The 19,907-nt window shown below is 40.7% G+C and overlaps 1 protein-coding gene across 3 annotated transcripts in view; it reads left to right on the top strand.

The window, feature by feature from the left end:
- Positions 1 to 14,894, top strand: part of KDM3B (lysine demethylase 3B) — a 132,430-nt gene extending 117,536 nt beyond the window's left edge. For all 3 annotated transcript variants that reach the window (XM_073355004.1, XM_073355003.1, XM_073355005.1), the window contains 8 exons: positions 237 to 408; positions 1,864 to 1,954; positions 2,072 to 2,202; positions 7,349 to 7,468; positions 7,890 to 8,029; positions 8,574 to 8,750; positions 9,478 to 9,612; positions 13,578 to 14,894. In XM_073355004.1, the coding sequence (XP_073211105.1) occupies positions 237 to 408; positions 1,864 to 1,954; positions 2,072 to 2,202; positions 7,349 to 7,468; positions 7,890 to 8,029; positions 8,574 to 8,750; positions 9,478 to 9,612; positions 13,578 to 13,658 (1,047 nt within the window). In that variant the 3' untranslated portion in view covers positions 13,659 to 14,894. The remainder of the gene's footprint in view (positions 1 to 236; positions 409 to 1,863; positions 1,955 to 2,071; positions 2,203 to 7,348; positions 7,469 to 7,889; positions 8,030 to 8,573; positions 8,751 to 9,477; positions 9,613 to 13,577) is intronic.
- Positions 14,895 to 19,907: the final 5,013 nt, after the last annotated feature.

Raw genomic sequence — 19,907 nt, 5'->3', positions numbered from 1 at the left:
TCCAAGGACAGCTGCACATTGAAACTGAAATTTTATTTGGTGACTTGCCTCTTAATCGCTCTTTTGCTTGATGTGCAAGGATTGGATTTATATGTAAAAGGAAACTGATTTCTGGTGACTTTCTTCTGTGTGGTGTTGGCCAAGAATTTCCCAGTTCTTGAGAATGAGAGTGAGTTGGCTGGATATGCAATAAATTTAGCAAATCATGGAATGAGCACCTGCCTTTCTTTCCTCAGCCTGTGCTGGTCTCGGGAGTCCATAAGAAGCTGAAGTCAGAGCTCTGGAAACCAGAGGCCTTCAGCCTAGAATTTGGAGACCAGGATGTTGATCTGGTGAACTGCAGGAACTGCGCCATAATTTCAGATGTGAAAGTGCGTGACTTCTGGGATGGCTTTGAAATCATTTCCAGTAAGTGCAGGCTGATGGCAGAATAGCACATTTCATTATTTTACTTCTCTCTCCCCCTTCTTCCCCCCCTCGGTAGATTGTTTTTGTGTTCTAACTGATGCCCCTCTTGCTGTAAAGTCCATGCTGCTCCTTAAATAACTGGGGCTTACTACAGAGTGGATGATGGAACAGTGGAGAATAAGGTTAGGCTAAGTGCAGCTTGGCCTATCAAACGATTTCAAACAGCAGATAACTCAGGTTTACAGTAGTGTGTATTGATGCACCTGTCAAAGAGGATCAGTATCCTAGGAGGTCAGTACTCTAATGTTTCTGTTTAGAGACCATGTGGGATGTCTTTGAATTTCTCTCCTACTGCTTTTTGTCTTTACCTCTTTCTTCTGTGCTGTTATAATTGCTTCTGTGGAAAAGCTAAGTTGAAGTTAGTTTTACATTTCACAAATGATAAAAAATCTTACTGCCTCCATTTTTGCCTTCCCCGGTAATAAGTTTCCAAAATTTTGGCTCTGCCGCTGTCTCCCACACTTCATCCTTGAGGTTGGCTACTTCAGAGCTCTGGAAGAATGTATGTAGTAGTCAAGGCATATTGGTGGAGGACAAGTGTTTGAAGTGGCTCTCTGCTAGTTTCTTGAATACCTCCTTCAGATGTGGGAGGTTTGGCAACAGGAAGGAATTTTCAGTGTAATCTAGATCCAGAGATGATTTCTTGGGCAAACTATGGTATGTTGACAGCAAACTGTAGAGAGGGAATAGTATTGTCAGAAGGGGTGCAAGGTGCTCCCAGACATCTTTCACCTGACAAAATGGGCATGCATTCATATCACAGCAATTGTAAAATGTCTTACTCTATGAATATGCTGTATTCTGTGAAACGGGGAGGTATGCATTCCAGCTGGTGTTCAACATATTGGTTGCTACCTTTGAGTAAGAGCGTCACCCAGATGTATGATTGTCTAAGAAGCACATTACTCGTTCCTTGCATTGGGCAGAAAGGATTTTGGGGTGGGTTGGAAGCAGTCCAAGTTGGCAAAAGTGATATAGGGTGGGATTTTCAAAATCACTCAACATTGACCTAAATCTGCTGCTGTTGAAGTCAATGGTAAAACTTTGACCTCAGTGGAAGTAGAATAAGGGTGAATGATTAAGAAAACTCCACCTTTCAGGCCCAGAAAAGTTCTGCAGGGTGAGATTTAGCAGGTTTGAGGGATCCCTCAGCCTCTGTTTTGGGGGTGTAGTGTCTCTCCCCCTCCTCTTTTTGATGAGTCAAAACTTGTTTTTTGTTTTTGTTTGTTTGTATATTCTAGTAGTGCCTAAGAGCCCAAACTGAGGTCAGGGTCCATTGTATGCTGGGCAGTATACGAAGTCTCTGCCTGAAGGAGTTTACAATCTTAATAAATAATACAAAGGGCGGTGGGAAAGGATGTAACATGCTGAGTAAAATTTGTCTGTCTCTTGCAGAGCGTCTGAGGTCGGATGATGGGCAGCCAATGGTACTGAAACTAAAAGACTGGCCTCCAGGGGAGGATTTTAGAGACATGATGCCTACAAGGTAAGTGAGCTGAACAGCAGAACTTACAGGATTCTGTGTTACACTTGTGCTTATTCAGCAATATAGTTCTGTTGGTGCTGTCGTCCTACTCCTGTACTCTCTGCTGTACCTCTTTAGGTTTGAGGATTTGATGGAGAACCTCCCTCTCCCAGAGTATACCAAGAGGGATGGCAGACTGAATCTGGCCTCTAGACTGCCGAGTTACTTTGTACGGCCTGATCTGGGTCCCAAAATGTACAACGCATATGGTATGTGTAAAAAGGTCTGGAGAAGGCCTTTTTTTACTATTCTTTACCACATTGTCTCTATCCTTTGAGCTGTGTCCAGTGAATAATTGGAACATACAGAAGCTAGTGCAATGAACTGTCCTACAGTGCATTAGCTTATATCATAGTGTTGGTCTAATAAGACACTTGTGCCTTTAAATTTGCTTATTTTTTTCTCCATAAGATGCCATGTATATTTTTGGCTCCTACTGTGCATGGTGATAGCTCTTTAGAAATGTGTGTAAACTAGTATTAATATACACAAGAATAATGATATGTAGCTTTAAGAATCAGAGGGGAAACTGTGTTAGTCTGTATCCACAAAAACAATGAGGAATCCAGTGGCACCTTAAAGTTTAACAGATTTATTTGAGCATAAGCTTTCGTGGGTAAAAAACCCACTTTTTCAGATGCAAGAAGTGGGTTTTTTACTCACAAAAGCTTATGCTCAAATAAATCTGTTAGTCTTTAAGGTGCCACCAGACTCCACGTTGATATGTAGCTTTATATTCCATGACTGTTAATGCACTAGGAGGATCTGATGACCTGAGTATTGAGAATTTAAGATACTTGTCTTGCAACCCCCTAAGGATACCTTTACTCACAGGGAATAGCCCCATTGATTTAAATGGAACTACTTATGTGCTTAAAAATTAGCATGTATATAAGTGTTTCCAGTATCACGGGCTAGAACTGTGTATTTATCAAACTTTTTTCTTAATGACATAAAATCATTGTCTCCCCAAAATCTCTTCAGTGTTAACAATGAAAAGTTATTTAGGCCTTAAATACATTAAAGAAGTTATTGTAAACTTTTTTGTACAGTGTCCAAAAATTTCAAAAATAGCATAAAGTTAGGGTCCTGATCCCATATTTAGACAGAGAAGGGAGGGATTTTCAAAGCCACCTATGTGATTTATGAGCGTAAGTCCCACTTCAATCTACAAACACTGATGGAGAAATATAGCCTAGTTGAAGAACTTCATTTCTTTACTTGTGGAAGTTCAGTATATCAGAAGTGGGGTTTGGTTGCAAATATATCAATGGCTGTTCTCTTGTCAAACACAAAACTGACTCTTATCTCAGTAAGCATGTTAATGAGGCTCTGGGCTTGTTTTTTTAGCATAGAAGCACATTTTAAATACGAAATTTCTGACTAGAAAAAAAATCTAATATCTGAAATCTCCACTTTAGAGATTTAGAACTATAAAGTGGAAAGAGTAAAGAACTAGCAACATGTAAATACAATCTGATTTTGACTTTAAAAAAACATTTTTCTAAAAAAAAAAAAAAATCAAAAACCTGCATGATTTTATCCACGCCCAAAACTAAAGATGATTCTTCAAGCATAGCACATACCTCTGCCCCCACAAAGTAGGCACATGGAAGGAAAATACTGGCTTAACTTTAAAAGTAAATTGCAAAGGTTTTGCTAAAAGTTTAACTTTGCAAGATAAATGAGGTGTAGAGTTTTTTATAGTCAGGGTAACTAACCATTGGAAGGAACAACAGGCCTAAGGATACAGTGGATTCTCCATCACTTGAAGCCTTTAAATCAGGATTAGTTGTTTTCTAAAACATATGGTTTAGCACAATCACAAGGTACGGGCTTAAAAAGTACCACATATAAAGGAATTAAAACAGAGGTTTACAATAATGCGGTTCTTTCCAATCTTTGTTTATGGTGCTTGGTGCTACTCAAGCCATGGAATCAACATGATCTGAAGGTCACGTTTTCCAGTATTTTGAGAGAATTGTCTTAGATGTTTGCTTATACAGCACCCAAAGTGTTCCAGAAACTGTACAGAGTTTAGTCTAATCCGGCAACATAGAGATGGAGGATAGACTGCAACAAAAAGCAAACTGATCAGCAGTGAAGGCTAACTTATTTTGTCTGATTTTCATTATTTTTATTATCTTTTATTAACTTCTTGGGTGGATAGGGAATGAAAGGAGATGGACAGATTTATTTAAAATACTGTTTTAAATTTTAAAACAGTTATCAATATCTTTTTCCTCTCTTAGAATATGAGTTTGTAGGACTCTTTAAACTGCACTTCAACTTTTGCAATAAAAGCTCATACATACTTCAGTGTTCTATGCTATTTGGATACAAAGGTGTTCGTTTTTTAAAAATGAAAAAGCGAAAACATAACCAAGAGTAGTTTCCCAATAAATGAGTACTCGCTGTTTTACTCAGCCTAGTTATGGGCCCCAGGAAAATAAAAAAGGAATAAATATTCACCCTCAATATACTATGAAGGTAGCATGAATACAGAAAATACTTATTAAAATTATTTCTCTGTGTTCATACACAGACCTGAAGAAGAGCTGTGTATACGCTCCAAGGCTCGTGTCTCTTGCCAACAGAAGTTGGATTCAGTAAAAGATACTATCTCACCCACCTTGACTCTCTAATATCCAGGGACCAAAATGGTTACAACACCACTGCATACATATGCTTTCTTCACAGCTTAAAAAAAAAAAAAGGGAAAAAAGCTTTTGAGATGTATTTCAATTCTATAAATAAATGGCTATGACCTTTGCACGTTAGTCCATAAACTAAAAGTATACCTACTTCTGGAAAGAAAATCCTTTTTCCTTATCCTGCGTTGGCAAGGCTTTCATATCTAAAAATTTTAGACACCCAGGTTTGAAAATTCTGACACCAGTTCAGCGCTAAAATAGACATCTGAATAAAAATGGCCTGAATTTAAAAGGTGCTGAGCAACTGCAGTTCCTGTTCACTTCAGTGGGATTTATGCATGCACAGCACCCTTGAAAATCAGGTCACTTTTATTTAGCTTCCTAAATCAATGTTTAGTGCCTAATTTCAGGCATCCAGGTTTGAAAATTTTGGCCTTGGTCTTTATAAGTGGAAAATAATTAATTTAGATCTTCCAGATTCTTTCTGCTCCAATATAAAAGTTCAGCCTTCAAAATGAAAAAGACTCCTCCTCCTCCTCCTAAACTGAATCGTTAAATCCATGTTCCCTATTACAGATTTATCTTAAAACCTGTTTTTTCATTAGTCACGTGATGTAAAATATGGTTCTTGTCTTCTGACGCTTTTATAATCACAATATTAGATGACTGTAGCAATCCATCCAGGCAAATGTTCTAATGCCTGGAGCACAACAGGTGAGGCTGGAAGCCTGTAAACTTTCTTCTTTGCAGGAGACCTAAAATTTGGTTTTAGCAGGTTCTGAATACCATGAATTACAGTTCCATTGTACCTTCTATTCCAGGAGTGGGCAAACTTTTTGGCCCAAGAGCCACATCATAGAATATCAGGGTTGGAAGGGACCTCAGGAGGTCATCTAGTCCAACCCCCTGCTCAAAGCAGGACCAATCCCCAACTAAATCATCCCAGCCAGGGCTTTGTCAAGCCTGACCTTAAAAATCTCTAAGGAAGGAGATTCCACCACCTCCCTAGGTAATGCATTCCAGTGTTTCACCACCCTCCTAGTGAAAGATTTTCCTAATATCCAGCCTAAACCTCCCCCACTGCAACTTGAGACCATTACTCCTTGTTCTGTCATCAGCTACCACTGAGAACAGTCTAGATCCATCCTCTTTGGAACCCCCTTTCAGATAATTGAAAGCAGCTATCAAATCCCCCCTCATTCTTCTCTTCTGCAGACTAAATAATCCCAGTCCCCGCAGCCTCTTCTCATAAATCATGGCCACGGTTTCCTGTTCCCGGCCAATGGGAGCTGTGGGGGGCGGTGCCTGCAGGCGAGGGCAGTGCACAGAGCCCTCTGCCCCAGAGGCTGCAGGGACATGGCGCCGGCTGCTTCTGGGAGCGGCGCGAGGCCCGGGGTGTCATGGGGGTGGCAATTCTGCGGGCCGGATCCAAAGCCCTGATGGGCTGGATGCGGCCCGTGGGCGGTAGTTTGCCCATCCCTGTTCTATTTTCGTACTATGTAAAATCTTTCTTGTAATATTTTGCAAAAAATCTTGTTTCATAGGCAGCATTATATTTACCTTAAATTGCTGCAGCTCACTGAGCCTTTGTAGGTAGATGTTCTTGTCTAATTATAATTTAGAAGTGTTTCTTGGAGAAGCTCATGTGCCCCTTCCAGTTTTGAAACCCACTGAGAAAAGATGTCTGTTAGACTCCTGTCTAGAATCCTGAGCTAGCATTAATGCCCCACTTTACTAGGTGCTCTACAGAGTAACGCCTGGTCTACGCGACAGACACATATCAGTATAACTACGTCGCTCGTAGGGGAAAAATCCACGCCCCTGAGCAACGTAGTTATACCAAACACCCCCACCCACCTGCGTGTAGACAGCGCTGTGTCAATGAGAGAGCTTCTGCTGACCTAGCTGCTGCCTCTCAGGAAGGGGGATTAATTACACTGACGGGAGTAGCTCTCCTCCTGGTGTAGCAGCATCTGCAGCGGCACAGCTGCGCAGTACATGAAGACAAGCCCTAAGAAAATTCTTTCTCAGAGTTTACAGCTTAAATAGTCAGGACACAGAGTAGTGCGGAGAAGATAAACAAGCAGAGTAACAGCATGATGGTCTGCAAACTTCAAATCCATTAATTTATATCCTTTTTTTTTAATTTTTGGATAGGGTTTTTTGGGAGGAGATTTCCTAAACCAAGATAAAGGAAAGAGGGGACACTACAGAGAGGAGGACGAGGGGACAGAGGAGGGGAAAAGGGAGGAAAAGGGGAATGAAAATGCAAGTACCAGTAAAGCAGGGGAGAGAATTTTTGCTAAGAGCACTGCCAAAGCACGTCTCCTCGCTACAGCTGGGAACAAATGACCTGTAGATACACACAGCTGCAGAGCACAAATTCAGACTTTTGTCTTCAAAGAGTTAATTATCCCCCTTATAAACAGGGACAGACTTCTAACATGCTGTTTTTGTACTAAACTTTTAACTAGCTTCCAATAAATTTGCAATTTTTTCATGTCTAGGAAAAATAAGTATGAAAAATCAACCTTTTCAGTTCTGTTACAAACTAAGCATTGTTGCTGGGATGATAGCAGAAAGCAAAAGTAGCACACATAGTGGGAAGCATTCCCACCCTCCAAAAAGAGGATGTTTTTGTAGGAATTAGATCTTGCTTGTTTTACAATATTAATCTTTTTACTCCCCTCTTTTTTCATAGGGTTAATAACTGCAGAAGACAGGCGAGTTGGTACAACCAATCTCCATTTGGATGTGTCTGATGCTGTTAATGTCATGGTGTATGTTGGCATCCCCATTGGGGAAGGAGCCCATGATGATGGTAATATTTTAGATAACTCTCTTTGGACATTTTGGGGTGTAGAAGGAGGTCTTCCATGGTTGTTCAGAAGGCCTTGAAATCTTTGCCAGCTATAAACTGCCTTGGCTATTTGGGCTATGTCTCAGTAGACGTTCAGAGGCATAGACAGTGGTCACTAGTCATTAATGCTTTTTCTAGGACATTACTATGAAAGTAATGGTGGTGTTGTAACTGGATAGTTCTAACCCTTCCTTGGGAGGAAAAACAAAGGTTACTCTAGTCTCAAACTAGAAATTTCTTATGACTAAGTTATCATGCTTCCTTCCAGTTTGCTATTGACTAGCACAATGGCGAAGTTTGTTATGCCGACTTTTGCATGTTAAATACAGGAGCTGTAAATTCATGTGACCTTGTTCAGCTTTTGTGTGGATCCTCCTTTCAGAAGTACTGAAAACAATTGATGAGGGAGATGCTGATGATGTGACAAAGCAGCGAATCCATGAAGGGAAAGAGAAGCCTGGAGCGCTGTGGCACATCTATGCTGCCAAGGATGCTGAGAAGATCCGGGAACTTCTCCGAAAGGTATGATGGTGACTGAAGGAGCTTATGGCCTGACTGGGTCCTAGAAAGGTTTATCAATGGGGGTGTTAAGATTCAAGTTGAGTCTGCTCCAGCTGACGCTCATGAGCACATATACAGATGCACCTACAAAAATCCCAAATGTTTTCCTCTTCTGTGAATGTGGTTTAAGAAAATGACATGTACAGCTGGTCATATATTCAGTGACAAACCACTATTCTGCTGCCTGGATATGGTTTATACTTGTAAATCTGTATGGGCACAATGTCACAGTTTGAGAAAACTGGGAATGAGTTTATGCCCAAGCATGGAGGAAGTGTAAACTTTCACTGTGGGCTAAGACCACAGGGGTGAATGTGGAAGGGATACTTACTGGTATAGATGCCTTGACCTTAAAAGTATTTATGATCTGAGCTGGTAGTATCTCATATTGAAGTAGCTTAAGATCGTGTTTGTCCCCAGTACGTTGGTGCAAAGTACTTTATGAAAAGTAGTACCACTGAACTGCAATATCTTTGTATAAATGTTTTTATATCTTTTGTATTAGGTTGGAGAAGAACAAGGCCAAGAAAATCCCCCGGATCATGATCCAATTCATGACCAAAGTTGGTACCTGGACCAGACCCTACGTAAGCGTCTTTATGAGGAGTATGGAGTACAAGGCTGGGCAATAGTGCAGTTCCTAGGAGATGCTGTGTTTATTCCTGCAGGTGCCCCCCACCAGGTAAATGTCATGCTGTAGAGGCCATAAAGATGATGGCAAGTGAATTTGGGACACTATAAAACTGTAGTAGTTTGGATTTATAATTTGGCTCCTGAAAGAACTCTGAAGTAAGGCTGCTGTCTTGGGCTCTGCAGTTCTAACAGTACAGTTCTACAGGAGTTATTTAATAGTGCTCAAGCATCACATTGAGCACAATATATATATATAACAAATAAAATTATGTGGCATATTGTGGGTGGGTGTATAAAGTAATGGGATGAAATTAAGAAAGGGAACAATTAGGATGCATGTGAGGGAAAAAAAGGAGATCTTCTTAGGCCACTGAAGAGAATCCCAAGGAAGTAGTGGAAGCCCCATCACTTTGGACATCTAAATCTATGGTAGCTAAAATACTAGAGCAGGGTTTCCCAAACTGTGGTATATGAGGTTGATGGTCTGTCAGTTCACTTCACAGCACTTTTTTTTAAGAAGATAGCCTGTGAAACGACAAAGTTCACTAAAGAATGTACTGTGGAGAGATGGGCCAGCTGGGATCCAATAGGGTTTTTGCTTCTCTAACTTAAGATACAATTCTGTGAATTGTCTTGCAGGAAACTGGAGTGTTTCAATCTTTTTGGTAGATGTGTGTGCAGGAACCTATTGTCCATGGAATTCATTGACATTAATTCTGTTTTGGGTCATTCAGTCTTGTGGTGTATCTAACATCTAATACTATTATTTTTTTCAGGTTCATAATTTGTACAGTTGCATTAAAGTGGCAGAAGATTTTGTATCTCCAGAACACGTAAAGCACTGCTTCCGCCTGACCCAGGAATTCAGGCACCTCTCTAACACTCACACAAACCATGAGGATAAACTGCAGGTAACTATCAGTCCATCCTGCGGGAACAATCTCTGGGTAGATCCTGTATGTTGGAAGTTTTGAAGTCATTTATGAACATGCATATGGCTAGTGAATCAGGAAAAATAAATACTTTACAACTTCGGAGCTTTTAATTTGATAGAAGCATTCCATATTTTTGGCAAAAATCTACATCCTGGGATTTGGCTACCTAAGCAAAAGACTAGCACTAACCTCAATTGAGCTGTCCCTGGAAAGTAACACTTTCATCCTTACATAATGGATCATATTGCTTGGCTCATAAATTATTAAGCTCTGGTGAGGGGAAATGACAGAAGACAAAGCCACCTATTAAATCTCTTGAGTATTGTTGCACGAAGGATTTTACCTTTGTTTCATCACAAGCAAAAACTGTTCTGTTTATAATTATAAAACAAATCACGACCCTCCAGGTTGAGAAATACTGATATAGTATATAGAGCTGTATTCACAAGTCATTGCCTATGTGAAATTTTAGTTTGTACTGACTTCGCTAGTGCTTTTCATATAGCCTGTTGTAAAACTAGACAACTATCTGGATGAGTTGACGAACCTCCTGGAAGAACTCTGCATACTCTGAGGGGTACATGTATGCCTAGTTGAGAACCACTGCACTAGACTACATTATTCTTCTGATACAATGATGCAGATGCACAAGTGCATCCTTAGATGAGTAAGCTGACACAGAGTTAGTGGAAATAGAAAAGCTAGTAGTTGCATTCTTTAAAACAGGTGTCTTTACTGGTCTGAATGGGCCTGATGTCTATCTCTTAAAAGCCAAAAAGGAATTGGAGAGTGAACAGCTGTTGGTTTATGATTTTTCTTTGTGGCAGTAATGGCTGATCTTCATGAATTTATATATAGGGCTTGAAAAATTAATTAAGCATATAATCAAAACTAAACCTGTCAGTCAGAGCTGATACCAAAGATATTGAGCACATGTGCACATGCTTCGTAATGCAGTTATGGAAACTTAATAGGTGATTAGCTAGGGCAAGGGCACTAGGAAATTAACTATCCTGAGGCTTTAGAATTGATAGTGTATCTATTCCTTGTTGCTCTTCTATTCTTATACTGGTACTTACTTTGCATTTTTAAAATGTTTGTTAAAAACTGGTTTAAACTGAGTTGCATAACCTACCTGTTTCAGTGGTGAAGTTAACTCCACAGTTAGGAATAAAAATCAATGTGTTACAAATGGAAAAAAGAGGAAATAGATAGCAGTCAATATACATTAGAAGTTAGGAAAGGTAGAAAATTGTTAAAGGAAGATCTCAGGGAAAAATCCATTGCTGGCAGGGCTAAGAACAATAAGGAGTTTAAATATATTAGGAACACAAGAAACCGTAGAAATGATATAGACTGAGTACTAGATGAAGTAAAATTTTAAAACTAGGTAAAATTGTTAATGACACAGACAAGGCAGACGTGTTCAGTAAAAATTTGTTCCATTTTTTGAAAGAACTAGGATGATGTACTCTTGTCATATAAGGATGATATACTTTCCAGACCGTTAATAAATCAGGATAACGTTAAACATCTAGTAGGGGATAAATACTTTTTTAAAATTGGCAGGCCTGAGTAACTTGCACACACAAAGCAGCAAAGAGTCCTGTGGCACCTTATAGACTAACAGACTTATTAGAGCATAAGCTTTCGTGGGTGAATACCCACTTCGTCGGGTGCATGCATTCACCCATGGAAGCTTATGCTCCAATACATCTGTTAGTCTATAAGGACTCTTTGCCGCTTTTACAGATCCAGACTAACAGCTACCCCTCTGATACTTCCACACACAAGTCATCCAAGTGTTGGCTGAGACCGATCTGTGGCTCACCAGTGTTAATTTTAATAAATCTTGGCATACTAGGGAAATTTCAGGAGATTTGAAGAGTGATAATGAGTGACATTAATCCCTGACAAATGATGGAGAAGCTGATTTGGGAGTCAATCAGTAAATAATTAAAGGATGAGAATATCATGCTAGTCAACATGATTTTATGGAAAATAGGTTTTGTCAATAAACCCAGTTTCATTTTTTGATTATTAAGGTTTGGTGGATAAAGCAAGTAACTGTAGATGTAAAATACTTATCTTTGTAATACGTTTGACTTAATACTGCATGATGTCCTCATTTAAAAAATTAGCATACACAATATCAATAAAGCACATGTTAAATGTATAAAGAACTTGGAACTGTCTGACAGATCTCAAAAAGTAGTTGTCAGTGGAAAGTTATCATTAAACGGGGATGTTCTATTGGGGTGCCATGAGATCAGTACTAGGCCCCAAGCTATTCAACACTTTCTCATCAATGATCTGAAAATTAAATACAAAATCCCTGTTGATGAAAAACATTTGTGGAGGACTCAAAGATTAGACAGATAGCAAATAATGATGACCATGGTAGTCATGCAGAAAGATCTGGGTCACTTGGTAAAGAGGGCCCATTCAATTAGAATGCATTTTAATACACACCCAAATACCAAGTTATACATCTAAGAACAAGTGCAGACAGTACCTACTGAATTGGTGGGGGGCAGACTGTATCCTAGAAAGCAGTGACTCTGAAAAGGAGGAGTCATAGTGGACAAGCGACTTACCTAGGACATCTATGCACTACAGAAATACAAATAAATTATCATATGAGCTCCTAGAGTGATGCTGTGGCAAAGAGGGCAAATGAAATCCTTGGACCTAGGGCTTTGGAGCGGAGCCTGGAGCTGGAGCGCGGAGCAGCTGTGGAGCTGCAGGTTTTTGCCTGGTGCTGGAGCGGAGCCAGAGCACAGCTCCAAACCCCTGCTTGGAATCTATAAGGAGTAGTTGAGTAGGACTAGGGAGGTGACTTTTTTTCCTCTGGATATAGCATTGCTCAGACCCACACTGGAATACTGTATCCTATTCTTATGTCCACATTTTAAAAAGGATGTTGAAATTCGAGAGGGTGCAGAATAGAACCACAAAAATGATTTGAGGACTAGAGAAAATGCCTTACTGTGAGAGACTTAATGAGCTCCATTTGTTTATCAAAAAAAAGATTGAGAGATGACTTGATGACAGAATATACAGGAGAGAAATATTGAGTACTAAAAGACTCTTTAATCTAGTGGAGAAATGCATAACAAGGAACAATGGCTGGAAGCTGAACCCAGACAAAAATTTGTGCCTAATTTTGTAATTTTGAATTTAAAAGTGAGGGTGATTTAACCATTGGAACACACTACCAAGGGTAGCATTGGATTCTCCATCTGTTGATGTCTTTGAATCAAGACATGTGTTAGTCAAAACCTTGCACTCAGCATAGGGATAACTGGGTGAAATTTATGGGTCTGTGATTTACAAGTCAGACTAGATGATTTATTAGTCCATTCTGGCCTTAGTCTATGAATAATTTCCTCCTAATAACATACAACCAATTTGGGCAAGAGTTTAATATGAAAGACTTAATATTTTGCCTGATCTAGTGTCCTTGCAAGGAGAAGCTTAAAATCTAAAAAGATAATAGCCAATAAATTAATCCTGGTTTACCATAAAGTGGATAAATAACATAGAAGTGCAGTTGTTTAATATTAAACTTTTCCTGGAGTCTAATTTTGACATTTATATAACAGTGCTGTTTGCAACTTTGGGAAGCAGCAATAGTATTTAATAAGTTCAGCATTTTTGGTGTGAATCTCTCTTTCTCGGTCTCTGACTCCTCCATGTGAGCATTTTACATCTATTATATATACAACCCCCAAAGTCTAGTAAATACCTGTTTATGAAGCGGTTGGGGTCACTTGCGTTTGTGTGTGGATGCTAGATTGAATTGGTGGCCTGTAATATACAGGAGTTCAGACTGAATGATCTAGTGGACCCTTCTGGCCTTAAACTCTGACTTCCTGTTAAGGTGGACATGCTGCTCAGGTTTAAAAGTTTGTATTAATTTTTTTTTCTGTTACTTACAGGTGAAGAACATTATCTACCATGCAGTAAAAGATGCTGTTGGCACACTGAAGGCTCATGAATCCAAATTGGCTAGATCTTAGGAGTTGCTAATTCTAACTCACACTCTCTCTCTCTGCGCCCCCCCCAACCCCCCCCTCCGGTGAAGTAAGCCTTTTCTCACAGTACATACAGGGACTGCACATGACTGCCTCTGCAGGAGCAGAGGCCTTTCACTAAGAGCTGGTGTGGTCAGTATTACATACACCCTTCAGCCACTGTTTCTACATTGCCTCAATATTGAAGGTCTGATGGAAGATCGCACTGTTACATGCAGAATTCCTTATTCTAATGAAAGGTGCCATGTCCCTTTCCTGTGGCCTTTTGCAAATTGGAATTGCCTGGAAACCATGTGGTATTCCTCCATATTATGATTAGAAATGGTATAAGAGTGTGGACATTTTTCCTCATGCCTAGTTAGTCTCCAAGAAGTTATAAGGAATGTGCTAGAGGTGGGGTATCCTACTGCAGACCTAGGTAGATAGCTTCTGAATGAGTGTGATCAACAAGAGTCCAACCGCAGACATACACACAATCCTCCCTAGTGCGATACAGGACAAGGAAAAGGGATAAAGCTGTTCTTCACACACCCCTTCTTGTAGCCATTTCTCTATACACTGTAGAATTACAGATCTACAGGGAGAACCCACTGCTTTTCCCAGGAGGTTCCAGGAGTAGGAGAATTGTGTATTTAGTGAAAAACTAGGTTTGTAGTGAAACAGTTAATATTTCATGAAAGTAGATATTTTTAGTATTTTTGAAATATCTCAACTGTTACTGGATTTACAAGGAAAGGCACATTACGTTTAGTCTTCCTTTCAATAAAATCAAGAAATGATTTATAGAAATCAGTCTAAAATAGCACAAAATCAGCCAAAGGAGAGCAAATAGAAACTAACTCCTCACTCCCTACAGATTCCACAAAGTGAGAAGTAAAACAGGACATGTATTTTGTCCTGACATGGAGATGTTGTCCGTCTCCCCTTGCACTGGTAGCTCCAGGCAATATTTCCCCAAGTACCAGTGGTAGCTCGGGATGTCTGTCATTTCCCAAAACTGAAGGAAAATTAATTATCAATATTGGCTTTGTCCAGAAATATTTTCAGTAAATTCAGTTTGGTAGAACTGTATCCAGAATTAACTAAATGTCAGCATTGAAGCGATGATTTCATTGTCCGGGTCCATGGGGAAATGTATCTACCTTATGCCCAGCTGTACTGTAGTGCCACCTGCAGGCCTGTTAATATGTTCACTTTTTAAAATAAAAGTCATTTACTGTACCACTGGACCCTATCCCTTCCTGCCAGTCTCGGCTGCCTCAGCCTCCACAATGATCAAACCACACACAGCACGGTTCCAAGCACCATTTTATGCGGGGAGAAGGGGCGTACACACGGGGGCAGTCCTCCATGGTGCCAGCTGGGCTTACTAGCACAGCACTCCTGCACTGCTTATGCCAGGCTCATGGGCTGGGTGCTCCAGCTGGCCCAGATCCCAGCTGAGAGGGAGCAGGGGGGCCAGTCACAGCCCAGATACAGCCTGGGCTCCAGCTCTCTACCCTACAGCTAGAGGTGTGGTAGGGCAGGACAAGCTGCCTCCCCATGGGCAGAGGGCGAGGTCCACCCCTGCAATGGGCCTGAGTGGGTGCAAAGCCACCACTGCACTTGGCAGAGGGGGGTACTGTCAGTTCACAGGGTGGAGCTGTTACTGGGTGAATGGCTCCAGAGAGGCACCATGACTAGGTGGGCCAGAGGCAGTGCTTGTGACCACGAAGTTCATCCTCCTGCTTTTGGCTCGACCTTGTCACTGCCTCCACCATGTCCTGTCCTCCCCACTCAGGCCAGGTGGCTGCTTCCACCCTCCCCGCCCCCCATTCCTTCCCTCAGGCCAGGTAGCTGCTGCTGCTCCCCCATCCCTCTCAGGCTGGGTGACTGCCCCATTTTCTTTTCTCCTGTTACCTACCCCTCCAGCCCACATGTTAAACCTGTGCAGCCCCCTGTCTCACCTTTGCAGAAGGATGTGAGTCATCCTGTGTGTTTCCATGAAGAGTCCCATGGAACAGCATCGCTTCTCTCTACACTGCTTGCTGTATTCCAGGTAGGTGGATGGTAGTGAGTACTTCATCTCTGAGCTGTGTCTGCCTCCTCTACATACCCTTCCCTTCACACCTGCTGTCTAACAGCTTCTTTGACTGAGGGCAATGATTAAAACATTTAGGACCATGGCCAGAAATAGTCACATCCCTTACCATGCCTTGCTTGGTGCATCACTTTGAAAGGGACTATGAAACTGGCTAGGCATGATGGTCTGGTCTCTTGGTGATTTCAACATCTATTCCTCTTCTCCAGTGTCTATGGTGCACCTGTTGTCGGAGACTGTGCACACAAACCATTCCAAATTCAAAAACACACTTAAAATATAACTCCCCGTGAAAAACAGCTGGTATCTGAGGAGGATGAAGTTAATTCCTTAGTTCCAATTTCTTATTTGTGGGTCCCAGTTTCAGTCAAAGACCACATTTTAAAATTAATAAATCTAAAATTAAATGTTTAGGAAACTTCACCATAAATGAGTGAATTGTATAGCAATTAATGCATTATTTAATTTTTCAAATAAATTTGAATAATAAATACTTTGAAATAAATACTTTTGCTGTAAGTAACAAAATACTTATCAGGTCCCCCGTAAGTGACATGTTCTGTTAGCTATTACTGTTCTTGAGTAAATGTCATTTTCCAAACTAAAGCATTATTCCTGAGCAATAAGAGGATAACCGCAACCCCATTTCCATTTTGTAAATAGCTCTTGAATAAGGAATTAGGTTTTGACTTAGCTACACATGACAGAATACTTTGTGGTCTCCTCAAGGAACAGGTACCTGCAGCTGTTACGAAGTGATTAGAATATGCCACTACCAGAGCCAAAGTTTCATTTCTGGGCTAAACTTTTCCAAATATCATACTCCTGAGTCTATTTTTGTATTTTAGTAAATGTACACTATGAATGTAATATTCATCATTCAACCAGTTTTTTATAAATCCAGCTGTAATGTTCTCAGAAATTTATGGATAATTACAAATTAAGAAGTATATAGTACCCCTGGTTTGTCTTTAGACAAATTAAGAACAGGAAAAGTGGGCAAATTTATCATTTTACTTCATACAAGTATATACATGTATGTAGTTAGTTTTATCAACTAAATACATAATCTCATCAAAAATTAAATGGAGTTTGTATGACAATCTCTTTTCCATAAGCATGTTGACTGACATGAATTATAATCCCATTCTTTTATTGATTGACTTTCATATTCGCTTTTCTGTTTTGCCCAGGATTAATGTCAGGCTCGATTAATAGATTGCAAGACCAGAAGGGACCACTGTGATCATCTAGTCTGGCCTCCTGCATAGTACAAGCCAAAGAACTTCCCTGAAATAATTTCTAGAGCAATTTAGAAAAACATCCAATCTTGATTTAAAAACTGCCAAGGATGTAGAATCCATCATGCCCCTGGTAAATTGTTCAATGGTTAATTACCATCAGTATTAAAAAATTATCTTATTTCCAGTCTGAGTTTGTATAGCTTAAGCTTTCAGTCATTTAATAGCATTAAACCTTTCTGTCCTAGAATGAAGCTCCCTTTGTCAAATGTTTGTTCCCGATGTAGGTACTTCTAATGTGTAATCAAGTCACCCTTTTACCTTCTTTGTTAAACTAAATAGATTGACTCTAAAGGCATGTTTTCCAATCCTTTAATCATTCTTGTGGCTCTTCTGTGAACACTCTCCAGTTTATCAATATCCTTCTTGAATTGTGGTCACCAGAACTGGGCACAATATTCCAGCAGCAGTTGCAGCAATGCCAAATACAGAGGGAAAATAACTTCTCTACTCCTACTAGAGTTTCCAATTTATGTATCCAAGGATCACATTAACCTATTTGGCCACAGTGTCACACTGGGAGCTCATGTTCAACTGATTACCCACTATGACCCCATGTCCCCAAATCTTTTTCAGAATCACTGCTTCCCAGGATAGTCTTCCATCCTGTAATAAGTACGGCCTTCACTCTTTGTTCCTAAATGTTATACATTTACATTTAGCTGTATAAAAAGGCAGGGGCTCAAGTAGGTCTGGGCTCAAGTGGATAGCCTGAGCCTCTGCTGTTACAGCAATGTTGATGCAGCATTTTTTTATCATGCTAGCTCAAACCCCAGTAGCGTGAGTGTTTGCCTCAGCTGGGAGGCTTGCTCCTGTTTCATCTCTCCTGATCAGGGGCCCATGGCATTGCCATTCACAGAGGATAACCAGACAGCCCAAGGACGTTATACTCACCAAGTCCCTCTGCCTCCAAGCACAGGATCCACATCTTTGCACTCTAAAAGTATCCTAGTTGTTGCTCCTATTTCCCTGCTCAAGGGTGTGCACTCGGTTGCGCTCTTTAAAATGAGGACGGATTGGTGAGGTGGGTCGCTGCTTTTTGTAAAGAAAAAAGCTTGTGGTCAGAGACAGCCTGTTCTGAAATAGCAGGGACATGGCAAACGGTCATTTGGATGTGCCACTTGTGGTGACCTGAGAAGTGGTTGGTCACTTATAGCCAGTCAAAGCTCAGGTCTTTATTTGAATGATTTTTATTTAATCAGTTACTAACATAAATTATTCTAAAATTCAATCATTTATTTTGGTGACAGTTCTAATAAAAACAAAAAAAAACCTCTGCTCCTAAGCGACCAGAGGAGCTAGCAAACAGGAGCGGCTAATGGGAGTTTTGTGAGGGACTTTATGGGGAGGTGGGAGAGTGGGGGGCTAGATACATGTAACCTTCCTTAAACTTCTTTAATCTTAAACCACAAAACACCCTCTGATAAAAACAAAACACTAACAACAAAGGAACGAGCTGCTGGAGTACAAAGTGAATGCTGGCAGAAGTCCAGCAACAGAGTGGGGGCTATCCAGTTTATTGCACCCAATGCAGCATGTATGATTACTGGCCCTAGGGACGGGTGGCATATGGGTGAATTCAGTGCAAGGAGCTCCTGGCCCTCAGAGACCGTGTGGCTGAGCTGGAGAAGCTAAGGGAATCAGAAAGGTACATAGACGAGACTTTCCGGGATACAGTAGAACAGTCCGTCCCCTGCTCTCTTCAGCCTCTGTGCTGTTGAGAATGAAAGCCTCAGGGAAGGAGAACATCCCAACTGGGGCCGAGGTAAACGATCCCATAGTTGGGACCCTCCTTCCAGATGATGATGTAGTATCCTCTCACACTGAGGATACCTCTCCAGGAGAGGGAACTCCAGTTATTAGGAAGAGACAGGTATTCGTAATGTGCGATTCGATCATTAGAAACATAGATAGCTGGGTTTGCAATGATTGGGAGAACTTCATGGTGACTTGCCTGCCTGGTGCGAAGGTTGCAATCTCTTGAGACATCTAGATAGACTTATATGTAGTGCTGGGGGAGGAGTTGGTGGTCATCGTACATGTAGGTACCAATGACATAGGGAAGGCTAGGCGGTCCATGGAGGTCCTGGAAGCCAACTTTAGGTTGTTAGATAAGAGATTTGAAGTCCAGGACCTCCATGGTAGCATTCTCTGAGATCCTTCCAGTTCCACATGCAGGGCCGGTTAGACAGGCAGAACTGCAGTATCTCAATGTGTGGATGAGACAATGGGGTAGGGAGGAGGGGCTTAGATTTATTAGGAACCGGGGAAACTTTTGGGAAAGGGGGAGCCTATACAGGAAGGATGGTCTCCACCTAAACCAAAATGGAACCAGCTTGCTCCACTTAAAAAGGTCATAGAGCAGTTTTTAAACTAAGGGCTGGGGGAAAGCCGACAGGTGCAGAGGAGGACATGGTTTGGACAGACACATCCCTTAGGGGAGGCTCTATTAATGGAGATTCTCTTTCCTAATAAGGAGGAGAGTATGGAAGATTTAAAATACAGGTAGGATCTGATGAGAAACTGTCAAATGAGAGAGTCTCATTCAATTACATCATGTAATGGTACAGCTAAAAAGTGACAAGTTTTTAGAGTGCTTATATACCAATGCTAGAAGTCTAAATAATAAAATGGGTGAACTAGAGTGCCTCATATTAAATGAAGATATTGATATAATAGGCATCAGAGTAACTTGGTGGAAAGAGTATAATCAATGGGACTCAGTAGTAACAAGGTACAAAATATATCGGAAGGACAGAACAGGTCGTGCTGGTGAGGGAGTGGTACTATATGTGAAATGAAGTAAAAATCTTAAATGAAGCAAACTGTACCATAGAATCTCTATTAATAATA

The sequence above is a fragment of the Lepidochelys kempii genome, chromosome 8, assembly GCF_965140265.1.
Source record: "Lepidochelys kempii isolate rLepKem1 chromosome 8, rLepKem1.hap2, whole genome shotgun sequence".
NCBI lineage: Eukaryota > Metazoa > Chordata > Testudines > Cheloniidae > Lepidochelys > Lepidochelys kempii.
This window is presented reverse-complemented; position numbering and strand designations above follow the sequence as displayed.